This window comes from Dipodomys merriami, unplaced genomic scaffold, assembly GCF_024711535.1.
Source record: "Dipodomys merriami isolate MVZ:Mamm:240054 unplaced genomic scaffold, mDipMer1.0.p SCAF_2, whole genome shotgun sequence".
Classification (NCBI taxonomy): Eukaryota; Metazoa; Chordata; class Mammalia; order Rodentia; family Heteromyidae; genus Dipodomys; species Dipodomys merriami.
In genome coordinates, this window is record NW_027203381.1 from 59,438,264 (window position 1) to 59,463,295 (window position 25,032).

Here is a 25,032-nt window from a genome sequence, read left to right on the forward strand (position 1 = left end):
GAATAGTTTACTTGTTCACATACACATATACATCACGAAATATCTTAAGTAAATCGAAGAGCAACAACAACCTGGTAGAAAACATTTACATCACAAGTGGTAACAGCCTTAATATGTTAAGAAAAGTAAAAAATAAAGTCACTACATGAAGACTTCATTTAATCAATTTCACAATGACTCTATGATTGTAGGTTATTTTCCTTTTTCTTTGACAAGGAGACACAAAGGAATTAAAATTCACTTGCCCAGGGTTTAAAACAGCAAGTGAAATGCAGAAATGCACACACAGGCAGTCTGCATGGACCTAAGCTATCTGCTTCTCAATAGACTAATCTTGATTTACTGACCTAAGATCCTTTGTTAGTTAAAAAAAAGAAAATCCTTTTTTCTTTTTTTTTTTTTGGTCAGTCCTGGGGCTTGAACTCGGGGCCTGGATGCTATCCCTCAGCTCTTCAGCTCAAGGTGAGCGCTCTACCGCTTGAGCCACAGTGCCACTTCCGGTTTTCTAGTGGTTTACTGGAGATAAGAGTCTCACAGACTTTCCTTGACCGGGCTGGCTTTGAACTGTGATCCTCGGATCTCAGCCTCTTTAGTAGCTAGGATTTCAGGTGTGAACCATTGGCGCTCAGCCTTTTTTCTTTTTTATTATAGAGTCTTACCTAAGCTGGTCTTGAATTTGTAGGCTCAATAAATTATCCTCCTCAGCTTCCTTAGTAGCTGGGACTACAGGTATGCACCACTAAGCCTAGCTGTTTATCAATTTAAAACTTAAGAACAGAAACTGATTTTTTTTTAATTGTATTTTATTTTATTTGGGAACATACTGTACAGAGGGGCTACAATTACATGGGCAGGATAATGCATACATTTCTTACCAAGCATTGCAGCCTCCTCCTTTGTTTACCCTTGATTTTTTTTTTTTTAAGTTCTGAGACTGCCACTTTTCCTAATTGACTAGTACTCATCAACTGAATCATGCCTCCAACCCCAAGAAAGGAACTTATTATTTGATTAAAATAGTTAGCTACTATATTACTTAAAATCTCAGATGTAAGCCACGTGCCAGTGGCTCAGGCTTGTAATCCTAACTACTCAGGAGACTGAGATCTGAGGATCACAGCTCAAAGCCAACCTAGGCAGTAAAAGTCTGTGAGACTCATATCCAAATAAGCACCAGAAAACCGGAAGTGGTACTGTAGCTCAAGTAGTAGAACACCAGTAGTTCAAGTAGTTCAAGCCCCAGGACTGACCTACTCCCCCCCCCCCAAAAAAAAATCTCAGATATAAAGGAGTAATTAGCAAAACTATTTTCAAGTTTAGAAACCACCCTGCTATCATATCAAAATCAATCTTGTTTTAGTGTAGAGTTCAGCAAATATTTTCTGTGTAGAGGCAAATAATATTTAGGCTTTGATGCTCACATGGGTCTCTGTTGCATCTCCTCAACGCTGTCATTTAATTGAAAAGCAGTAGTAGACATTATGTAAATTTCTTTAAAAATCATTGTTCTGTTTCAATAAAACTTTATTTACAAAAATAAATGGTCCTCAAACTATGCTGACACCTATTTCAGTTTTTAATTAAATTTTTACAGTGCTGGGGATTGCATTCCAGAGCCACTGAGCTACACTCCCCCAGGCCCTAGTGGCTTATTTATTATGCCTTTTCCCCACTTAGATTACTTAGTCTGCATGATGGCCTGGCTCCTGGGGGGAGAGGAGGGGTGCCAGTCCTGGGGCTTGAATTCAGGGCCTGGGTGCTGTCTCTGAGCTTTTGTTCTCAAGGCTAGTGCTCTACCACTTGAGCCATAGCTCCACTTCTAGCTTTTTGGTGATTAATGGGAGGTAGGAGTCTCACAGACTTCCTTGTCCTTGCTGGCTTCAAATCCTGGTCCTGAGATCTCAGCCTCATGATAAGATTACAGCCTTGCCCAGCTGATAGCTTGTTTTTGCAGCCACCTTTTGTGGGGCCTGGTTTACAAGGTAGGAGATTCCTTGACACCTTTTAATGGACCAAGCATTACAAAAGGAGTGCAGAGATGTGTACCTCTCATAGGTGTCTTACTCCCTGGAACAGCCAGCCATATGACTGTCCTAACTCCCACCACAAAGCTCCAACTACCACAAGCTCCTCCCACCAGACACACCCACCACACCTTCAGTTCTCTCAGCCACACAAGGCATGGTGTTGGATTCTATCCGTTGGTTTAAGGGAAAATGGATTCAACTAGAATCAGTATGGAGTGATACAGAAATGCCTCAGAAGAACTATCTACGAACAGGCCTGCTTGCAGAAAGCTTATGTGTATGTGACTGACGATGCAGGTGCCACTATGTCTGTGTTCTGCCAGTAGTGCAGCACAATGGTCGATCCCACCTGCCTACAGAAAAGCCACACAGCCAACTAAGAACTTATATCAACACCAGAATGCCAACACCAGAAACCAACTCTAAGCAGGAAGCAGGGGCTGAGGTCATGTTCCCATTTCCATAATGCCAATACTGGGGGAAAGGAAACTTGCTTTAAAAATAAACAATAATGCTGGGTGCTGGTGGCTCACAGCTGTAATCCTAGCTACTCAGGAGGCTGAGATCTGAGGATCGTGGTTCAAAGCCAGCCTGGGCAGGAATGGCCACGAGACTCTTATCTCTGATTAACCACCAGAAAACTGAAGTGGCGCGTGGCTCAAGTGGTAGAGTGCTCGCCTTGAGCTGAAGAGCTGAGGGACAGCGCCCAGGCCCAGAGTTCAAGCCCCACAACTGACAATAAATAAATAAATAAATAAATAAATAAATAAATAAATAAATAAACAATCTTAGTAATATCAGGAATGAGAGCTGTCGAGTATTCTCAGCCTCACCTTAGTAATATCTTGAATAATGCTTGTAAATAAGAACAAGGGGAAGCCACACAAGTGTAATTCAGACAATACATATTTATTGATAACCACTAAATAACAGTGCTGCTTAGAAACACTGCATGTTTTCATTTAAAAAGCTGCTGATTAATAAAATATAATTCAATTGAATTGTAGACGTAGGTTGGAAATGTGTGTATATATATATGTATGTATTTTCAAGAACCATTCAGGTAGTTCAAGACTGTAATAAATGACTAACAATAAAATAGGTTTTTTCCTTAACAATAAAATAGGTTTCTAGCTGATTTTTCTTTCATAGCTGTGACATACTATGTTTGCGAATATACTGATGATGATTTAATATCAATTTGTCAGCCTCAAAAAAGTTCTAAGAGATTCACACCTTCTTCACGCGTGAGAGAAGCCTCCAGAGGCAGCTGTTAGACCTGACTCAACACAAATGCAGCAATGCTTCACCAGGAGGTGCCCAGAGCAGGAGCGACCCGCTCTGTGCTGAGCTACTTACAGCAAATGGGTGATAGGGGCCAGTAGGGGGGACTCCACGGGGCCCGGCTGGTGGAGGCAACACTGACAGTCCTGTTGAAAAGATGCCAAGTGCACTAAGGTTCAACCCCGGAATCAGACTGGTTTGCTGTTGGGAAGAGAAATGGGGAAAAAAGGATGAGAGGAGGAAACCAGACAGGCCCAGCTGTCTTCCAATCAACTCCATTCTAGCATGTGGGCCTCTTCCTCCTGTACTCTGGGTGGAGGCCAAACCTCAGTCTGGCCATGGTATTCCTTCAAAGCTATGTGCCACCTTTAGGAGTGTCTATTTTGTTACCATAGTCAACAAGGTCCCCCGGTAGGACCAACTCAGGCTGCCTCTCCAGCTTGTCTCTTGCTAGGCTCTCTTTCCCACCCTACTCCAAACTGCTCCTCATACAGCCCAGGATTCCTTCTCTCACCTCAGGACCTGGTTTAAGGCTGGTTTTAAGATTTGGGGCTCAAGACATCTTCAGCCCCAGCTTTTCAAAGCAGTTGGGATTACAGATACATACCACTGTGCCCTGCAAATTTTATTTTACTCATTTTGGTGTTGGAGACTGGGAACTAAACCAGGGCTTCATATACTTAAATATAAATGCCAACAAGCCACACACCCAGCCCAGATCCTGTGTGTGTGTGTGTGTATTTTGGTGTTGGAGACTGGGAACTAAACCCAGGGCTTCATATACTTAAATATAAATGCCAACGAGCCACACACCTAGCCCAGATCGTGTGTGTGTGTGTGTGTGTGTGTGTGTGTGTGTGTGTGTGTGTGTGTGTGTGTGTGTGTGTGTGTGTGTGTGTGTGTGTGTGTGTGTGTGTGTGTGTGTGTGTGTGTGTGTGTGTGTGTGTGTGTGTGTGTTAGTATTAGAGTTTGAACTTAGAAAAGTCTTGTTCCTACAGGTGGTCTACCACTTGAATCATGTGCAAAGCTTTTTGGGACAGGGTCTTGCCAGGTTATGCCTGTGCTGGCTTGGACTTCAATCTTCCTATTTATGATTCCTGTGAAACTGAGATGATACGTTTGAATCACCCTATCCAGCTACTGGTTGAGATGAGGTCTTGCTAACTTTTGTCCAGGTTAGCCTCAGATTATGATCTTTTCAATCTCAAGCTCTCAAGTAACTGGAATTGTAGCTGTGAGTCACTGTACCTGGCTAATTTTAAAGCATGTATTTTTTTTAAATTTAAAGAATAATAAGACAATATCACAGAAAGTGTAGAAAGTAGGAAAAACTCCACTCTCCTAACATTTTCAGTTATCTATAGCCTTCCTCTTTGTTTCATTATTTTACATAACTGTAACTGTAGTCCCATATATTCTCATTTTTTATTTAATAAATATCGTATAAGAATTTTTTTCATTTAAAAGATGTGATCATAATGGCTTCACATTGTTGTGTCCAGTTTGGGGTTTATCATGATTTACTAGGTGTTTTAATGCCTTTCCCCAAGAAGTTGAGAAAAACTGCATTCTAAGGTACTTCCTTAGCTGAATGCAATTATTCTTAGAAGCTGTGTCCTCTCTGCAAACCCATCGGTAAACCAGTAAAGGAGGAGGCCTGAGGCACTTACGTTGACGGCTAGCATATCGTTTTCAAAGGCCTCACGCAGCTTTTTCATTATCTCCATTTCAGCATTTGCACAGGCTTCAACTGTGCCTTTCACAGTGATGGTTCTTTCAGGGTTGTAGATACTCAAATCCTGCAAACTAGCAGATGGAAAATAAAGAGAGAAATTTCCTTTCTTCACAGAAAAAAAATGAAATTACACAAACAAATCTTGGTAGAGATACAGAAGACTGGACTCTCTTGCAAAATACTTTGGTACAGAATCTCTACTATTTTATCTGAAACCTTACTAGTAACTTCTATCAGTCCATATTTGGCTGATTGGCCAATCTGGGTAAGCAGGCTTTTGGGGGTGGGGGATTCTTTTTTTTTTTTTTTTGTCGGCTGTGGGGCTTGAACTCTGGGCCTGGGCGCTGTCCCTCAGCTCTTCAGCTCAAGGTGAGCGCTCTACCACTTGAGCTACAGCGCCACTTCCGGTTTTCTGGTGGTTTATTGGAGATCGGAGTCTCACGGTCTCTCCTGCCCGGGTTGGCTTTGAACCGCGATCCTCAGATCTCAGCCTCCTGAGTAGCTAGGATTACAGGCGTGAGCCACCAGCGCCCGGCGGGTGGGGGATTCTTTTAGGAGGGGTATGGCTATTTTCTTGTTTTGTAGTACTAAGATAAAACATAGGGCCTTGTTCAAGATAGACAACCACTCTTACTACTGAGCCACATCCCCAGCCTTTTGTTTTTGATCATAATGGAGAGAGGTGCATCATGGTACAATGAATAAATGCAGCTGAATAAGTTTAGGATGCAGAAGTGCTCAAATGTTGATTAAGAGATACATTAACTAACGTTAATAGATGACTTACGATGAGATGGTTATCTTGGTCCCTGTCTCATGTTCAATTTTCTTCAAATTTCTGCCTTCTTTGCCAATCAGTCTTCCAACCAAGCCATTATGGGCCAAGATTTTCAAAGGAATCTCTTCCGCTCTAAAAAAGACAAACAGTAACTTAATACTTAAGATATACCATGCTTTCTCTTTTCCTTTTTTGTTGGTACGAGTATTTAAACCCAGGGCCTCACGTTTAGCTCAGCTTGTTTGTTCAGCTGGCACTCGACCATTTAGCCATTTTTCGAGTCTGGTTTTGATAGTTATCTAGAGATAGAATATCCTGGACTTTTCTGCCCAGTCTAGCCTTGAATTGAGTTCCTTTAGATTTCACCTTCCTAAGTAGCAAGGATTACAGGCATGAGTCATGAGGCACCTAGCTTACTCTGCTTTTGTTGTGGTGGTGGTTTATATACTAAGTGGTTGTGGACTTTAAGTGAAGCAGGTCCCTTACCAATTCCAACTCATGAATTCTGATGAACATAAGTTAAACCAACATGATTCAACTTCCTTGCAGTAACTGGTTAGCAGTGGGTCCCTGAGGCAGATCTGGCCAGAGAGATAGGAATTAAACACAGAACCACCATATGACTCAGCAATCCTACTCTGGGCATACATCTAAAAGAATGGGAAATGAAATTATTTGCAAACTCAGTCACAGCAACAATCTTCACTAGTAGTGAGATGGAGAAATACAAAATACAAAATACCCATCATGAATAAACAGATGTGGCATACAACATAATAAAATACTATTAGACTTAATAAAGGAAAGGAAGTCCTGTTTCATGCTACTACATGGAAGAACTTGATGCTTAGTAAATTAAGTCCATCACAAGAAGACAAATACTGTGTGATTCCATGAAGTACCCAAAGTAATCAAACTTGTAAGAATACAAAGTATAGTGGTGGAGTTCACCAAGGGTAAGGGAGATTAGAAACAGAGAGCTACTTCATGGTTACAGAATTTCAGATCTGCAAGATAAGAAAGTTCTGTATACTGATTTCATAACAATGTAAATGAATACATTTAACACAATTTAATTGTATACTTAAAAATGATTAAGATGGAGCCAGGTATAGTGGCTCAAACCTGTCATTCTAGCTACTTAGGAGGGAGAAAGATTAGGGTTTCATAGTTTAAGGCCAGTTCAGGAACCTCTCCACCAAAAAATTCACAAGTGCTGAGTGCTGGTGGTTCACACTTATAATGCTAGCTACTCAGGAAGCTGAGATCTGAGTGTCAGGGTTTGAAGCCAACCCAGGCAGGAAGGTCCATGAGACTCTTATCTCCAATAAACTACCAAAGAGATGCAAGTGGAGCTGTGGCTCAAGTGGTAGAGTGTTAGTCTTGAGCAAAAGAAGCTCAAGGAAAGCACCTGGGTTCAAGCTCCAAGATCAATGTTCTCCCTCCCTCCCCCCTGAAAAAAAAAAAAGAGGGGGAAAAAAAAGAAAAGGAAAGGAAAAAAAAATCATGAGACATTATCTCAACCAATGGCTGAATGTGGCAATGGTAAAGCCACTTGGAAAAATAAACAGGAGGATCACAGTCCAGAACAGCCAGGCCTAATAGGAGTTCCTATCTGAAAATAACCAAAACAGAAAGGGGCTAGTGTCGTGGTTCAAATGATAGCCTGTCTAGAAAGTGAGAGGCTCTGAGTTCAAACCCCAGTATGCCAGAACACTTAAAAAAAAAAAAAGGTTAACATGGTAAAATTTATGTCACATGTGTTTTAGCAAAATCCTTAAAAACATTTTTTAACAGGTACAAGGAAGTCATGCCCTCCTTCAAGCTTAGAATATTTTTCTATGGAAACAGAATATCTGAAATCCAATAATATATCATCACCAAGAGGACAGAAGCCATCACAAGGAAAAGAAAATCAGAAAAATGTCCTCACAGTTCTTTGAATCCATGATTCAAAGGGCCTTAAAGTTATTCTAACTTAGGGCTTCCTGTTATGAGCCGTAATTATTATTTCTTACTCTTTAGGCCACTTATGTTTCCTATTACTTGAGACCAAATTGCTAGACAGATGCATTACTACAGAAAAAGCTTGGAAAATTATGCTTTGTAAAAAAAAAAAAAAAAAGCTCCACCAGAATGTAACTTTAGTGGGCAGACTGTTTTGTTCAATTTGTTCACTGCTCAGTTCCTGGCATGCACAGTACAGGCTGGCACACAGTGAGGTGCTCAACAAATACTTTGGAAGTGAATAACAGTAAGGGTTAGGATCCTGGTTCTCCTGCATCTTTTTCCCTCTATTCACCCCCATCAAAGCTGTCACCTACACAGTAACATTTTCCCTAAGACCCTCATGTCCCTTCCTGTCCCATAAAACCTTGATTAGGGCCTCACATGACATGTAGTCATAAGACACTGCATTTTTCCACTGTAGCATTTCTCACAGCTGCACTTAATTACTTACTGGTGTAATTATTTCTTTAGTGTCTATCCCACTGGACTGTACACTCTATCAAAGCAAGGACTTTATTTTACTCATGATGGTAGCTTCAACAATCGGGGCTGGGAAGGTGGCTCAGTGGTAGAGCGCTTGCTTTGCATGCCTGAGGCCCTGGGTTTGATTCCTCAGCACCACATAAACAAAAAGAAAAAAGCCGGAGTGGTGCTGTGGCTCAAGTGGTAGAGCGCTAGCCTTGAGCTTAAGAGCTGAGGGACAGCGCCCAGTCCCAGAGTTCAGGCCCCATGACCGGACCCAAAAAAAAAACCAGAACAAAAAAACAATCATCACCATGTGTAGCACAGTGCAGGTACTCAGAAAACTTCGTTGCAAAGGTGAGCTAGATGCCAGTGGCTTATGTCTGTAATCCTAGATATTTGAATAGCTGAGAACTAAGATTGTGGTTCAAATTCAGCCTGGGCAGAAAAATTCAAGACTCTTGTCTCCAATTAACCAGCAAAATAGGCAGAAATGAAGGTGTGGTGAAGTGGTAAAGCACCTGTCTTAAGTAAAAAGCTAATGAAGTTCACACCCCAGTAAAGGCACACAAAAAACAAAAAGAAAGACAAAAAAGAAAGATCAAAGGTATTCAAACTCCAGCTTGGCTCTACATAAAAGCTTAAAACTTAAAACTCAATTTACAGATCAGTCTATTTGACTATACTTTTCTAAACTGCTGCATCTCAGTCAAAGGAAGGAGAAGGGTATTATTTATAAAATTCTCAATAATTTAGATGAAAGAAGTTTTGGTTAAGCCCTTCTTTACTATTCCAGGAACAGCAAATTGATAAATGAAAGCAAAGGACTTCTTCATGTAATCTAAGTATAGATTTGCAAAGTTTCTCTCACAAATGACTTTCGTCTTCTTGGTTTTAGAACAGTCATATGTCACATTATTTGCCAAATTAATTTAATATTCAATTCAGAAACTGCCACCACAGCCCACAAACAGATTTTTGTCAATCTGACAGTCTTTTACAATATGATGTCATCTATTCTATCACCATTCATTCATTATAATACAAAACCAACTTGTTTAGCAAGATCTTATATTTGCCATACAAACTGATACAATGCTCATTACATCATGGTACCCTAAGAGAACTACTTCATGAAAGAAATGGAGGGGCAAGATAAAAGAAAAAAAAGTAAAGAGTAAAGCTATCACTTATTTAAGAAAATGTAACCCTAATTTAAGAATGCATATAGTCTAGAAGCATGGTGAAAAACAATTCCTGAGCAATAAAAGACGACTTTGGTGATAATGTACATTCTTTTTTGTTGCTGTTTTTTGTTTTGTTTTGTGTGTGTGTGTGTATGTGCCAGTACTGGGGCTTGAACTCAGGACTTGGGCACTGTCCCTGAGCTATACAGGCTATACTCTACCACTTGAGCCGCAGCTCCACTTTCAGCTTTTTCTTTTTTAAAAAAAATTTTTGGTGGTTAATTGGAGATAAGAGTCTCATGGAAATCCCTGCCTGGACTAGCTTTGAACCATGATTTTCAGATGTCAGTCTCCTGAGTAGCTAGCATTACAGGAATGAGCCACTAGCACCCAGCAACCATGTATATTCTACACCTATGTTGTGCAACAATAGCCATTAGCCATCTACTTGACTATTGAAATTTGAATTTGTGAAGATAGAACATTCAGTTCCTTACTGTTCTATTCCTGTTTAAAGTACTTGATAGCAACATGTGCCTAGTAACTTTTTGGGGGAGAGGGAGAGGTTCACGGGTCTTCGAACTTGAACTAAGACCTTGGGTACTTTATCACTCAAGGATGGCACTCTTCCACTTGAGCCACAGCTTCCACTTCTGGCTTTTTAGTGATTAACTAGAGAAAAGAGTCCCATGGCCTTTCTTGCTTGAGCAACAGGATCCTCAGCTCTCAGCCTCCAGAGTGGCTAGGACTAAGGGTAGGTAACACTGGTAGATAACGTATTTCTTGCTTTTACTCAGTTGAGTGCAAAGAGGAATATCACACAGACTTACAGTTTGGTCTCATCAGCTTCTTTCTGCATGATTTCAAGAATCATGCGGCACGCTTCAGACGTCCCCTCTGGCGTGGCATGAATGGTGACAGGCTTCTCGGCAGCCCCTGAGTTCTCCTTTCTATGGATGTCAACCCTGTAGGAAAACAATCAGAAGCTGTAAGTACAATATTATCTGGGATAATACCCAAGAAAACAGCCAAAGGACAGCAAGGACCCAGACAGACCAGAGAGAATTATTAGTCCATCTGCAACCAATGCCATTCTCCAAGAAGGAGGCAAGCAGTGCAGGGGTTTTGTGTCAGACTTTAATCTTCTGCAGCTCGGGTTAGAAGGGGACTATTCTTGCAAGAGTGCTGTGGGACAAAGGCACCACACCAGCTTGGTGATGAAGCTAGTTTGGTAAATGACCTATTTGTATAGTCTTCTAAATGACTGTAGAAGTGAAGAGTAAGTGAGAATGCCGGCATACTGCCACTCTCTCAACTGACAGCAGCTTTACAAAGCTGTACATTAATCCAAATCCAAATACCAAATTCAAGTATGCTTATGTATTTGAGTGTGAATAGAAAACAGAGGCATGCTCTCGCACCGCCTCTCTAAGCTTTTGGTTTCCTTTCTATTGGCAGCCTGCCTTCCTCCAGGCTCTTAAAACTAATGGCTCAAAAGCTTGATGACTTTCCCAGACTTTTTTCGGGTAGTTGTCGCCCTACTTGTTTTTGTGAAATTTCAAAAATCACATAATTTATTGCATCCCTTTTTACTTCGGCTATCAGAGCCCAGAGCCGAGTCTTTGAGCTATTTCTCTAAAACGGTCACATCTGAGAGCTAATTGCACTTCAATTTAACCTTGTTCCACTTTGCAAGCTAGCTTAAACCATTTTGGAAATAAAAAGAGATATACATTCTTAAAAAATCACTTTCACAGTGCAACAAACTTGGTAGGGGGAAAAAGAGCTTTTAAAATGAAAGTAACATCAGGCAATAACTACAGTATTCCAACATTTCCCTCCTGAAGGTCTGTATTCTGAGCTTATCTATGTTAGGTTGGATACTGGGGGGTAGGTAACTCAGTCGCTTTGAAGAAAATGGCATTTTATCTTTCAGATTACAGGGATTCATTCAGTGGCCTCAATCAAATATATTATCATATGTAAATAACTAATGTTTGCCAATAATCTGTGCGTTGCAATTTAAGTGCTTTTATATTAATGATTTCACTGGGGGTGTAGGTGTGGATGTGCACGCGTGTGCACGCATGCCAGTCCTGGGCTTGAATTCAGAGCCTCATGTTCTCACCTAACTTTTTGCTCTACCACTTGAACCATACACCTCCACTTCTGGCTTTTGCTGGTTAATTGGAGATAAGAGTCTCACAGACCTTCTGACCCCAAATTTAAACCTCAATCCTAAAATCTCAGCCTTCTTAGTAGCTAGGATTACAGGTGCAAATCACCAGCACCTTTCAATGATTTCATTTAATCCTGCCTAATAGTTGTAATTCTCACACACACACACACACACACAAAAAAAAAACAGTAATCTTTTTTTTTTTTTTTAATAGAACAAGCAATTGATGCTTGCTTAAAAAAATGTCTTGCCAGGCAATGGTGGCTCCTACCTTTAATCCTAGCTACTCAGGAGACAAGTTTTGAAAACCTTGTTTCAAAGCCAGCCTGAGCAGGAAAGTCTGTGAGACCCTTATCGCCAACCAATTAGCCAAAAGCCAGAAGTGGAGGTGTGGCTCAAGTGTTAAGAGTGTTAGCCTTGACCAAAAAGAAAAAAAAAAAAACCAAAAGCTCAGAAACAACACCTAAGCCTTAAATTTAAGCCCCAGGCCATAAAAAAAAATCACCTCACAATTGTATATCAATTAAGTGAACTTAAACATGAGTAATTATTTTTAATCCTCATATTTTCTTCATTACATTTTGTGCCACTGACTACTACTACCAGTTCAATATCCTCAAACAAGAAAGCCAGACACAGGGCCAGTGTACTTTGTTGCTGGCTTGCTCCTGCAGTGACTCACTACTTCTATGTGAGGCTCCCTTGGTGGTCACAAGAATGGCTACCTTCAGGGTTCTGACTCAGGGCAGGAAGTTAAGAGCTGAGATGAGCAAGTTCCAGCATCCCACAGAGCCCCATACCTCAGCTGTGTTAGTACTAGTTGAATTCACAGGATTAGTTAGCTTACGGGACAATCCTTGGCTAAGAGGTCATCAGTGCTTTATTTATTTACTTTATTTATTTTTTAGTGCCAGTCCTGGAGCTTGAGCTCAAGGCTTGGACATTCCTTGAGCTTTTGAGCTCAAGGCTCTATCACTTTGAGCCACACCTCCATTTCTAGCTTTGTAGTAGTTAACTGGAGATAAGAATCACATGGTCTTTCATGCCCAAGCTGACTTTGAATCATGATCCTCAGATCTCAGCCTCCTGAGTAGCTGGGATTACAGGTGTGAGCCACCAGTACCCAACTACCAGCGCTTTCTTTATAGACCTTTAGCCTTCCAGGAAGCCATGTTAGGTGATTAGCATAAAAGTTCATTACAGTCCCCATTTTGATGTTAGTCTGTTAGTAGTCCTGTTGAGAGAAGCCCTCTCTCAAAGAGCACAGCACCCCCCACTGCTGATGTAAGCAATAGTGTTCTGAGGGTGGCTGAAGCCCCAGGACTCAGGGGACCCCTCAAGAGGAAGCAAAGGAAACCCCGGAGGCACATACCGGGACTGGGTCTGCTTAGTGATGTTCTTTATGGTCAAGCCCTCCTTTCCGATGATGGCACCAACAAACTGGGTGGGGACCAGGATCCGCAGCGGGAAATCAATCTGTCTGGCCTGAGAAGAGCCCCCAGGGGCGTGGCCTTGCTCCCGGGAAGAGTGGTCCCCACGCTGGGCTCGCTGAGGGGGCGAAGGGGAGCTCACCTCTTCATCCGGGATGTAGGAAATCTTGAAGGAATAGTTCTCAAACTGATGCCCACTTAGCTTCTCGATGGCTCTGAAATGCAGGAGGGTTGAAGAAGCTTTGTCAGAGAGGAAACTCAAGAAAGATCCATTAGCTTTTGTTTGCCAGGCGCCTGTGTGGGTGCTGGTGCCAGGCACTGAGGATACAGAGATGCGCAAGACAAACAACATCTTTGCTCACTCAGAGCTTGTGGTTAACAAACAAGTAATCACACTGTCTAAGCCTCAGACTTGATATACAATTTTCATTCTTGTTTCTTCTTCACTACCCAAGCCTGTATGTCCCTCACCAAACCCCAAATTACAATTCATCTTCTTAATCACTAACATACAATCTATGATTATTTTAAATGCTAACATAAAATACTTAAATTTCTGAGAAAATTCAGAACTATATAAGTGTAAATCAGGAAAATCATAATCTATTTCCTCCCTTGCTTACATATATTATTTATTTAAAAAACGGACTACTGTATACTATTTTTGAACCTTTAAAAGTCAGTTAATACCCACTTTGCAATTAAGATATACTAATAAAAAGTTAATATTCTAAACATCTTTCATGCCATTAAATACTTTTTGGAATTGTTAGTGGTTATTTAATATTCTACAGTTACTACAGTTTTTTTTTTTAGGCCATGCTCTACTGTTAAGGTGCCTAGATTATGTCTAATCTTTTACAGTTTTGTGGGGGGAGGGGTTGTTGTTTGGTTTTGGTTTTTTGGTTCAGGTATTGGGGCTTGAACTCAGGGCTTAGGCACATTCCATTAGCATGTTCGTTCAAGATTAGCATTCTATCACTTGAGCCACAGCTCCATTTCTGGCATTTGGTAGTTAACTGGAGTAAACAGTCTCACTGACTTTTCTGATTATGATAGCTTTGAACTGGGATCCCTCAAATCTCAGCCTCCTGGGCAGTTAGGATTATCGGCATAAGCCACTGATGCCTGGTGAGTATCTTTTACAGTGTTACTATGAGTAGCTTTGCAACTACAGCTTTGCACATAGGACATATTCCTAGAAGATTATCAAGTCAGAGTATAACTTTTGTGTTGTTTTTTGCAGTGCTAGGAATCAAACCCAGTACTTGCCACATGATAGGCAAGCACTTTAACACTGAGCCTCACTCCCAGCACTCTAACACTACTCTTTCATTGGTTATATAACTTATAATTAACTATATTAATTATAATTGTTATATCTCCATACATACTTATATTATAATCAATGCCACTCACCTTTATTACATTTTCTGTGCCTTCCCTCCTCTAACATTACTTTTTTTTTTTTGGTACCTATCCTGGGATTGAACTCAAGGCCTGGGCAACTATCCCTAAGCTTTTCTTGTTCCAGGTATGTAAGTGTCTACCACTTGAGCCACTTCTGGCTTTTTGCTGGTTAATTAAACATAAGAATTTCATAAACTTTCCCACCCAGGCTGGCTTGGAACCTTCATCCTCACATCTTAGCCTCCTGAGTAGCTAAGATTACTTGTGTGAGCTACCGGCGTCCCTGTTACTCTTAATTACTGCTGAGTGTCCGTCTGGAAAGGCTTCAACACGTACTATCCCATAGGAAATTAAGAGTCATTTAGGTCCTTTAATCTTAAAATCACATTTTTGGTGGTATTGGGTTTGAACTTAGAGCCTCATATTTGCTAGGGTAGTATTTTATCACTGAGCCATGCTTCTAGCCAAACCCCCTATTTTTGCACTATTTTTTTTTTTGAGATAGGGTCTCACTTTTTCCACAGGGTAGCCAGGACCTCAACTCTCCTATTTAGACCTCCTAGTGTAGCTGGGATGACAGGTGTGAGCCATTATATTGTTTCTTCTACTGAGATGGAGTCTCATGAATTTTTATGTTTGACCTGGCCTGGAACCAAGATCTTCCCTATCTCAGTCCCCCAACTAGGTAGGGATTACAGGCATAAGCCACCCACACCTGGCTTAGTCATGTTATTTAAAAATAGCTATTAATGTGATATGATAAAGGATAGGCACCAACCCACTACTGCACTGTTCAAGGCTGATGCATTTATTACGATGCAGCACCTTTTGAACTGAAGAAAGGCGGCAGGGTACCATGTACAGATGTCCACTAAAGTGGTGGCTGGACAAGGACTGGAAGGTAAGTTAGGGGTATATCTTCTGCTTACTTGCATATGCAAAGCTTAATACATTTATCTTTTTCAACGAAAAATTAACCTTCTTAAAACTAGAATCCCTGTTCAAGGGCGTCCAACTATAGAAGTTCACAAAAGACTCCATCTTGATCAATGGCTGGCCCTGTGGTGTTACATACCTGTCATCCCTGGCTACATGGAGAACAATGGCTGGGCACACAACTGTCATCCCCAGTGACACAGTGTCATTCACAGTGATCTCATCACTACTGTGAATTCCATCACTGATTCACTGTGATATCACACCGCCATTGTGACATCAAACATTCACTGTGACCTCACATTCCCATTGTGATTTCATGAACACTGAGACCTCACATTGCCACAGTGACATACAGACCAATTTTGACCCCCATATTGCCACAGGGAAGCACAAGTAGGAGAAGTAAAGCCCAGGCTAGTCTGGGAAATAAGACCCTACCTAGAAAATACTGAAGGCAAAATGGGACTGGAGGTATGGCTCAAGTGGAGAATGCCTAACTAGCAAGAGCCAGGTCTTGAATTCAGTAAGACCCTGAATTCAATCTCCAATACTCCCCAAGAACCATAATACTCAAAATTAACCATCACCGAAGTTAAAACCATCACTGAAGACTAACACAATGAGTGCAGATTGGGAAGAGGGATGAGGGGAAGAGGGAGGAGTAAAGAAAACAAACCAGTGCAGCTCCCAGACAATTCCGCCTACTGTTGTCACTGAGGTGGACATTCATTTTAATATTGCATGGAGGAAGAATTATGGTTTCAGAGCTCATTCAGTGAGGATGGACAGAAGAAGACTGAGGAAGGTCAAGGTAAAAGGGGTTTAGGAGGGTCTAGGAGACACAGTGTTTCAGAGCTACTGTCTTCTATTCTTGGCCATGGTATCCCATGGCTCTTCTTGCCTTCTTTTGATGTTACAGCTCAGCACTATTTAAGATGGAGGCTCTGTATGACCACCAAACAGACTAGTATGAATGCCTTGGAGCATCATTGATGTGTCAAAGGTGGCAGGAATACCTGGAGATATACCAGCTCAGATGCAATAGTGCTCTTTGGCTATGTCAACATTGGATCACTAATAGTCTTTTCAAAAAGGTTTACAAATGCAGGATTCGACAGAAGCTAAAAACAAATCAAAATAAATTTACAAGGAAACAAACACAAACTACTTACATTTTTGCTTCTTCCCGTGTTGCATAGGTGACATTGACAACTGCAGTTTCTGTGTCTGTATTGACTAGGGGAGAAGCAAAAACTATATTATCTTTCTGTCATTTTTCTCTTCTTTCTGAGACACAAGTTTTGATGTTTCTTGATTGGTGCTAGGCTCTAAATGTTTGCCTTTCCCAGTTGTCCACTCTCAAGCTGGATTTCCAGATTAGAGCTTTGCATCTGAGTGAGCAGACAAGAGCCATATCTCCAGTGTGCCATCTACTGTGACCTCATCACCACTGTTCATTCACAGACTCAAGGTGACATCACTGACTCACTGTGCTCTCACATCACCATTGTGACATCAAATAGTCATTGTGACCTCACATTCCCATTGTGACCTGATGAACACAGATCTTACATTGCCATGGTGACATCATAGACCAAATGTGACCTCATACTGCTATTGTGACATCATGACCATCGTGCACTCTCATTGCATTGTGACATCACAGACATGGTGTGATCTCATAATGAGTATGACTTTATGATGGCATTGTGATATCACAGACCCACTGGGACCTCATATATACATTGTGAGCATTGCTCCTTCATACTGCCATTGTGATGTCACTAGTCTCTCATTGTGACCTCATGACCACTGCTCCTTCCTATCACTACTGAGGCATCACAGACCCATTGTGACATTTATTCTCACTGGGATTTTTATGACTATTGTGAAGTCTCATTGCCATTCAGATATTACTGACCCCACTGTGACATCACTGATCCATTGTGGCCTCATAGTGATTATAACCTCACATTGCCAATGTGACATCACCCACCCATTATGACCTCATGACAGTCATGATGTCACGTCACACTGCGACCTCACAGACCCACTGTGACCTCATATACCCATGGTGTATGTGGCATATGTACAATGGGACTCTACTCATCCATCAGAAGAAATCATATTGTACCATTCATAAGGAAATGGAAAGACTAGAAACAGGCTGCAGGGTTTCCTTCATTTGTAGTAGCTAAAGTGTGCCTATAAATCTATAAGTAAACATGCTGAATGGTATGCCTAGTGGATACAAGTAAATAAACTAAAGTATAATAGACTCTTTGGAAATCCCAAATAGTATAATTTTTTAGGAAGACTAAGGCAAAACCCAACAAAATAAGTACCAGAAAATGGGTACTTACAAGGGGGGTGGGTTAAGAAAGAAGGGTAGAAGAACAAAAGGGGGAAGGGGGAAGGATGGTCAATAATTCATTGTATATACAAAATTAAGAAAAATAAGGGAAGGGGCAAGTCAAAGGGAAGTAAAAATGTTGAAAGGATGACAGATTAAGATGCATTATATATATAAACTCTTTGTTAAATGGCAAAACAAATTCAATATGTATCCTAAAAAATTTAGAAAAGTGAGGGAAGGGGTAAGGTTAGGAGAGGTGGGTGAGAGTGTTAAAAGGCGTGACATTGATCAAAATGCACTGCATTTATAAACTGCTTTGTTGACTGGAAACTCTCCTTTGTATAACTACTTGAAGATAATAAAATATTTTTAAACAACATTATCATTTAAAAACAACTATCTTCTCTGTTTCTAGGTAGACATAGCAACCTTAAGAGAAAAACACACTAAAAAAATCACACCGCCCTAATTCTGTAGTTGTTTTGCACTTCTATTAATAGTAATTTGCAAATCAACTGTATATACTATAAAGCTGTATTTTCACAAACATTTCACATGAGCATAAGTATATGCACATTTTCTTTATATTTTTCATTTTAATGTCTACATAAATTTGTAGTGAGCAAATATACATAATTGTTATGCAGCTGGCAAATGTATTATTCCTAATATTTGCTATTCTACTAAATAGTGCGGCTATAAATCATCTTTGTTGCAAAAAACATTTGATTTTGTGCTCCTCTGTCATGAGTCTTGAACTCAAGGCCTGGGCACTGCCCTGAGCTTTTTGCTCAAGGCTAGCACTCTAACACTTGGACTCACAGTGTTATATCTGGTTTTCTGGTGGTTAATTGGAGATAAGAGTCTCACAGACTTTCCTGCTGGGACTGGCTTCAAACCAAGATCCTCAGATCTCAGCCTTCTGAGTAGCTAGGTGTGAGCCATGGGCACCCAGTAGAATTACTTTTATAGTTTAAAATCATATAAGATAAAAATTGGGAAAAAGAACATGATGTTTTTAAATGTATATTTTCAAACTGCTGCCTTATATAAAAGTTTGGTTCAATTTATTCAGCTTCTAATAAGGTATAAATTTTAATTGTTATGGTTTACATTTAAAGCAACTGTGTATATATACACATATAATGTTATTAGAATTTGACTGACAAGTAAAAATTGCATATACTTATGGCACATAAATATGACTTGTTTTGGTATTATACACATTGCAGAATGGCTACTTCAAGTTATTTTGCATATATATGCATTTTCTCACATACTACTTTTTAGTGTGTGTGTATAAAAGAACACTGAAAGATTACTTTGAGCAATGTTCAAGTGTAGATACATTGCTATTAACTAGAGTCACCACATTGCTCTGTCTTGAAATGAGTCCATCTTTTTTTAATGTTACATTCCTTGACAAAGTTGGAAAGGCACATAACTATTTTTTTTCCCTTATGGACTGGGTGAACTAAATCTAGTAACTGTAACAATAAAAATGAACAATTCCAATTAGTTGGCTAAATGAAAGAACACATGGACTCTAGGATTGGCCAATAAGGAATCACTCTTTTGAGCTGGATTATCCTGGTTGATAATTGTTTGCTATTTCTTTCACAGTCAGATATTTCAAGTAAATTCAAAAAGCCAGATTAATATTTATTTCTTTTCGAACCAGGAAATATAACTTTTAAAGGAATCATTTTTTCCCTAAGAGAAAGCACTAGATCAAATTCTCTTTTCAAAACAAACTGTTGAGAGATTTATTAAGTATAATTTAAGAAAATCATAAGAAAGCTACATTTCAAGGTAGCAATAAAGCCTTAATAATAATCTAATGGTTCTCAACTTCTATCCATGCCTGAGCTTCAGGGATTCCATTGCCTCTACCTTCCACATAATTCAAAATTGAAATGTAAACTTTTCTTGTTTCTTTTTTTTGTGAGGGGTGAAGGACAGTCCTAGGCTTTGTCCTTGAGCTTTTTTTTTTTTTTCTTTTTGGCTGGTCACAGGGCTTGAACTCTGGGCCTGGGCACTGTCCCTGAGTTCTTCAGCTCAAACGAGCACAGGAGTCTCACGGACTTTCCTGCCTGGAGTGGCTTTGGACTGCAATCCTCAGATCTCAGCCTCCTGAGTAGCTAGGATTACAGGTATGAGAACCAATCATTTTTGTAAGTCTTTTTTTTTTTTTTTTTGGGTCTGGTCGCGGGGCCTGAACTCTGGGCCTGGGCACTGTCCCTCAGCTCTTCAGCTCAAGGCTAGCGCTCTACCACTTGAGCCACAGCGCCACTTCCGGCTTTTTTCTTTCTGCTTATGTGGTGCTGAGGAATCGAACCCAAGGCCTCGAGCATGCAAGGCAAGCACTCTACCACTGAGCCACCTTCCCAGCCCCTCATTTTTGTAAGTCTTAAACCTCAAACAGGTTTAGGACCACCAAAACAATAAAAGTTTTGGGATAAAAATACTATTTGTCTAATAATTGCAAAATGGCATCTGCCTTAGAGGGGGCGGGAGCTGCCTCTAAGAGCTACATGTTATCCATGCTCAGCCCAGCCCCAACCACTGCCAGGGAACTTTCACACTGCTCTCTAATCCACAGATACTCTCACAGGGCAAAACAGGGGAAGTCTATCCCATAATAATCCTTGTTCTGCGTGTGAAGACATACAGAACATTGCAGAGCCTTTGTTTTTGATGACCCTAAGCTACAGATTCTGGCTCCCAAGAAGGGCTGTGCTTGAGCCTCCTGAATAAAGTTATCTTCCACAACTCCCAGATTCTCAAGGTTTGGTCTCACTTTATAGTCATATTTTCTATTCTTCAATGATGTTTATCTCCAGGAAATGAGGCAGTGTTTTGATTCAGGAATGAGTTGATCTTTATTCACATAATTTATTTCAATGGACATGAAAACTATGGTATTTCTACCACTGTAGAAAAATATTCTGCATGATCAGGAATCACTCATGAAAGAACAAAGTAAGAGCTGGGAATGTGACTCAGTGGTAGAGTGCTTGACTTGTATGCATGAGGCCTTGGGTTCAATTCCTCAGAACCACATAAGCAGAAAAAGCAGGAAGTAGTGCTGTGGCTCAAATGGAGAGTGCTAGCCTTGAACTGAAGAGCTGAGGGACAGCACCCAGGCCCAGAGTTCATATCCCATGACCGACAAAAAATAAAAGAAAATAAAATAATAAAAAAAAGAAAGAACAAAATAGTCCAACAGTTCTATCCTCACAACTGTGATGCCGCTAGAAACTAATTAGGCAATTTCCAAGGCCCAGGGAACCAAGGAGCTATGCTGGGATCTGGGATATGTCTTCCTTGTGTAGTGTACTGTGCTAAATATGTAACATGTTTTTAACTAGGTAATTTGGGGGGGTGGTGTTGGAGATACTACATAGCCCAAGCTAGCCTGAAACTTGTGATTCTCCTGCCTTAAACTCTTTTGTTTGTTCTTTGGTCAGTCATGGAGCTTGAACTTGGGCGCTGTCCCGAGCTCTTTTGCTCAAGACTAGCACTCTACCACTTTGAGCTACATCACTGCTTCTAGTTTTCTGGTAGCTATTGCAGATTAAAAGTCTCATTGCCTTTCCTGCCTGGGCTGGCTTTAAACCATAATCCTCCTATCTCAGCCTCTTGAGTAGCTAGGATTATAGGCAGGAGTCACCAGTGCCCGGCTTGCCTGAACCACTTGATTTATTGAGATTAAAGGTATCTACCACCACGCTGGGCTCAACTAGTAACTTTTTTTGGTGCCAGTCCTGGAGCTTGATCTCAGGGAGTGGGCACTGTCCTGAGCTTTTTCTTGCTCAAAGCTAGTGCTCTAGGGGCTGGGAAGGTGGCTCAGTGGTAGAGCGCTTGCCTTGCATGCCTGAGGCCCTGGGTTTGATTCCTCAGCACCATATAAGCAAAAAGAAAAAAGCCAGAAGTGGTGCTGTGGCTCAAGTGGTAGAGCACTAGCCTTGAGCTAAAGAGCTGAGGGACAGCACCCAGGCCCAGAGTTCAAGCCCCAAGACCAGACCAAAAAAAAAAAAAAAAGCTAGTGCTCTACTACTTGACCCACAGCTTTTTCTTTTTTCTCTGTATCTGTGCAGCCATATTAATATCATCTGTGAACTATAATTTTTATCTTAAGTATGTGCATTTTGAACTGTCAGTTGAAAAGTAAGTTAATGAATATGTATAACAGTGACTCACACCTATACTTCCCGCATTTTGCTGGTTAATTGGAGGTAAGAGTCTCACAGACTTTCCTAACCAGGCTGGCTTCGAATTGCAATCCTCAGATCTCAGTCTCTAAGCAGCTAGTGTTAAGGCATAAATTAGTAATTTTTATAGGCTCATGTTTAGAAGGCCACCTTGTCTACTACATTCAATTATCATAGTGTCTTCTTTTCCATGCTGAGGAAAAGAAGAACTGATAGATTGAATCCTTGTAAATTATGTCTTCATTCTGAACTCTTTCCTCTTTTTCCTTTGGCTAGGAGCAATCAAGAACATGCAATAATAATAATTTTAATGTTCATGGAGTAGAGAATATCCGAATAATTACTATTTTAAAACTATTATATAGCCAGATGCAAATAGTTCATACCTATAATCCTAGCTACTAGAAAGCTGAGTGAGATCTGACAATCAAGGTTCCAAACGAGCTGGAGCAAACAAATCCAGGAGACTTTAATCTCCATATTGCCAGCAAAAAAAAAGAGTTGGAAGTTCAGGTATGGCTTAAATGATAAGACTGAGAGCTTGAAGCCCTGAGTTCAAGCCCCAGTTCTGGCACAAAGAAAAAAATGTATTTATTATACTGGTAAATAAAACACACTGCATATGAATTTTCCTAAGAGAACCTTTAAAATCCCTAAGATTATGTGAGACTCTACTATCTAAAATATCTTACTCAGGTTCTCTTTAGGTATCACAACTATTTAGTGATAGAGAAGGGCACAAATAATCCTCCCCATTTTGCACATGTGGAAACTACATCAGTGAGGTTGAATAACTTTTCCAAGGGCCAACAGCAAGTGACTGAATTTGCACTTTGATTTTTTTAGGTCAAGGCAGCAATAATCTTGATCACATTGTCTTTAATATCAAGATCTTGGGATCAATTTTTCTGTGACTCTTAAGGAGCTATACAAGCTATCAGCATTAGGCACATTTTTCCATCCTGCTAAAAATCATAGTACTCCGTGTCTTAGAGGAATAAATAGGACAACAGGAAGAAATACAGTGCTTTCTGTGCATGTGTAGCACTATTTCTATGCTGGTACTTCTCAAACCTGAGAGCACACAAAAATCACTTGGAGTGTTTGATTCCTAAGCTCTTTTCCACCAGTGGCTCATACCTGTAATCCTATCTAGAGCTGTGGCTTAAGTGGCAGAGCACTAGCCTTGCACATAAAAGCTCAGGGACAACTCCTAGGACTTGAGTTTAAGCCCCAGGACCAGCACAAAAGAAAAAAAAATTTAAGGGTCTGCATTTCCAAAAGTACTATAAGAGATTCTTAGCATAAGAGTCCTACTCATCAGTAAACACACTAGAAAGCTACTTTCTCATACAGTTTCCCAACGCTTCAGCACATTGCAAAGTATAAGAAAAATGACCTGAAAATGACATTCCTTGACAAACTATACAGATGTATACAGATCTCTCTCTCTTTCTGTGTGTGTGTGTGTGCGTGTGTGCGTGCGTGTGTGTGTGTGTGTGTGTGTGTGTGTGTGTGTGTGTGTGTGTAACAAGGGAGAGGGAAAGGGGTAAGAGGGAGAGAGGGAGAAAGGGATAGGGGAAGAGGGGGAGAGAGGAGAAAGGGAAGGGGGAGAGGGGAGAGGAGGAGGAAGAGGGGGGAGGAAGAGGGAGAAAGAGAGAGGGAGAGAGAGGGAGAGAGAGATCTCCTCCTCAGGAAGCACATAGAAAAGAACATGAATTTACTATTTTGCCTGGAGCGGACCCTAGCCCATAAGAAATAACAGGTAACATTCCTCTAAAACTAAGGATGATCTCATTTATTACCTTGTTCCACATTCTCCACTGTCCCATACTGGGCCAACAGTCCATCCAATACCTGTTAAAGAAAGCTTCAGTGTCAGAAGGGAAGAACAGATCATACTCACAAAAAAATGACACAGTGATTTCCCTCCAGCAAATAAAGTAAAACAAGGTCAGCCAATTTAATCACTGATATTTCAAGTTTTCACTGACAACAGAACTGAATAACATGAATGTGCAAGGACACTGTTCATTGGCTCCTAAGTAATCTACTCACTAAATTGAGAGCACAGAACTGGGACTGGGAACTGGGAACATTCACATTCATGGTGATGGTTGGAACTACTCTTGAAAAGCACCATGGAGTACAAGGCTTACTTCTCCTTGGGAGATTTAACAGTTCTTCCTTCAACTTTCCTCCAGGGATCTGCTTGTTTCACAAAGTAGTGGTATGTGTATATTTGAAACTTTCCATGATTAAAAAAAAAGTTTCTTTTTTAAAGTAATGAAAACATTAGATAAAACATTTTGTTTCCTTTAAGGCTATTTTGATTTCCTAAGAGTTGGGGAATAAAACATGGGGCAATCTGTTCTTAAATAAGCAATAAGGCCTCTCCCCACAGTCTATCTTATTTTACATTAAGATAGTGATCTTAGAAGATGTTTTAGAGCTCTGAAAATATATCTTAACTGTCATAGCAACTAAATCAAAACATATAAACCTGCTCAGACTAACAAAGAACTTTCTATGCTGTTGGTCTCCCATCCCCCCATCCCCCATCAGAATTGGAAAAGATAAAATCTCTTGCCAAATCATGTGATAAAAGCCACCAACCAGGTACAAATTTTGCTTCCCAACTTGTTTGTTGGTGCTTGGTGGCCTGGCATTTACGAAAGCAGATTTGAAGAGATCTAAGTACATTCAGTACAATGGAAAGAACTAATAAGGCCCCAAACTCATGACATATATATCTGGGCACTGAGGGAAGGTGTGACCCAGGCTTTGAGGAGAAGCCTCTAATTCCTACTCAGGAAGGTGAACTGAACAGGAAGAAAATGTCTTGGTAATCTCTCAGGAAGTGACATGGGCTTACCTCCCACTGCAGGTGAGGAGGGATGTTTCGAATCTGAATTTTCCTGCTCCTGTAAAAACAAAACCACCATCAGTAACACTTAACGCAGGACACCAACTTCAACCAAATAGGCTAAAGACCATAACTGAGTGCATTTTCTTACTGTG

At 40.5% G+C, this 25,032-nt stretch overlaps 1 protein-coding gene across 1 annotated transcript in view; it reads right to left on the minus strand.

The window, feature by feature from the left end:
* Igf2bp2 (insulin like growth factor 2 mRNA binding protein 2) overlaps positions 1 to 25,032 on the minus strand; it is a 156,549-nt gene that overhangs the window by 18,651 nt on the left and 112,866 nt on the right. Inside the window, exons 3-10 of the mRNA XM_070029765.1 lie at positions 24,887 to 24,935; positions 23,817 to 23,868; positions 16,614 to 16,677; positions 13,035 to 13,307; positions 10,314 to 10,448; positions 5,834 to 5,956; positions 4,982 to 5,117; positions 3,387 to 3,512 (exon numbers count right to left, since the gene is read on the minus strand). Of these exons, the coding sequence (XP_069885866.1) occupies positions 3,387 to 3,512; positions 4,982 to 5,117; positions 5,834 to 5,956; positions 10,314 to 10,448; positions 13,035 to 13,307; positions 16,614 to 16,677; positions 23,817 to 23,868; positions 24,887 to 24,935 (958 nt within the window). The remainder of the gene's footprint in view (positions 1 to 3,386; positions 3,513 to 4,981; positions 5,118 to 5,833; positions 5,957 to 10,313; positions 10,449 to 13,034; positions 13,308 to 16,613; positions 16,678 to 23,816; positions 23,869 to 24,886; positions 24,936 to 25,032) is intronic.